At 55.1% G+C, this 726-nt stretch overlaps 1 protein-coding gene across 1 annotated transcript in view; it reads left to right on the forward strand.

The window, feature by feature from the left end:
- TMPRSS12 (transmembrane serine protease 12) overlaps window positions 1–726 on the forward strand; it is a 6,530-nt gene that overhangs the window by 645 nt on the left and 5,159 nt on the right. The window contains exon 2 of the mRNA XM_009646116.1: window positions 665–726. This exon is cut by the window's right edge and continues 131 nt beyond it. Within this exon, the coding sequence (XP_009644411.1) occupies window positions 665–726 (62 nt within the window). The remainder of the gene's footprint in view (window positions 1–664) is intronic.

Raw genomic sequence — 726 nt, forward strand, 5'->3', positions numbered from 1 at the left:
CGGAGAGGGCGGGCGGAGAGGGCGGGAAGGGGGACGGGCGGTGCGGTCCCGTGGCTCCCCACAGCCACAGGGAAAAATGAATTCGTGAGGCGGCAGCGACTGGAAGCCGCTTACCCTCAATGCACACATTAAACCCAGGCACAAGAAATACACGTGTAACGGGACGAAATGCACACATTTCATATAACCCAAGAAAACAGCCCCGGGGTCTCCAGAATCATAGACTGGTTTGGGTTGGAGGGGACCTTTAGAGGTCATCTCGTCCAACCCCCCTGCCGTGAACAGGGACTGCTCCAACCAGGCCAGGTTGCTCACAGCCCCATCCAACCTGGCCTTGGATGTTCCCAGGGATGGGGCATCGACCACTGCTCTGGGTAACCCGTTCCAGTGTTTCACCACCCTCATTGTGAAGAATTTCTTCCTTAGATCCAGCCTAAATCTACCTTCCTCGAGTTTAAAACCATCCCCCCGTGTCCTGTCACAACCAGCCCTGCTAAAAAGATTGTCCCCTGGAAGCCAGGCTCCAGCTGCAAGCATCAAAAACCCTGCAGCAAGTAACACTGTAGATTAAAAAACCAAAACCAACCCCCCAAAATGCTGCCAGGGCCCCAAAAGCTCTGCTTTCCAGCTTGAAGGATATAACCGACTCTGTTCTGTTTTGCAGAGTGCGGACAACGGCCGCTCTTAGACAGCATGGCAGGATCCCCGATCGTAGGCGGGCACGAC

This window comes from Egretta garzetta, unplaced genomic scaffold, assembly GCF_000687185.1.
Source record: "Egretta garzetta isolate BGI_Z169 unplaced genomic scaffold, ASM68718v1 scaffold309, whole genome shotgun sequence".
NCBI classification, from domain to species: Eukaryota; Metazoa; Chordata; class Aves; order Pelecaniformes; family Ardeidae; genus Egretta; species Egretta garzetta.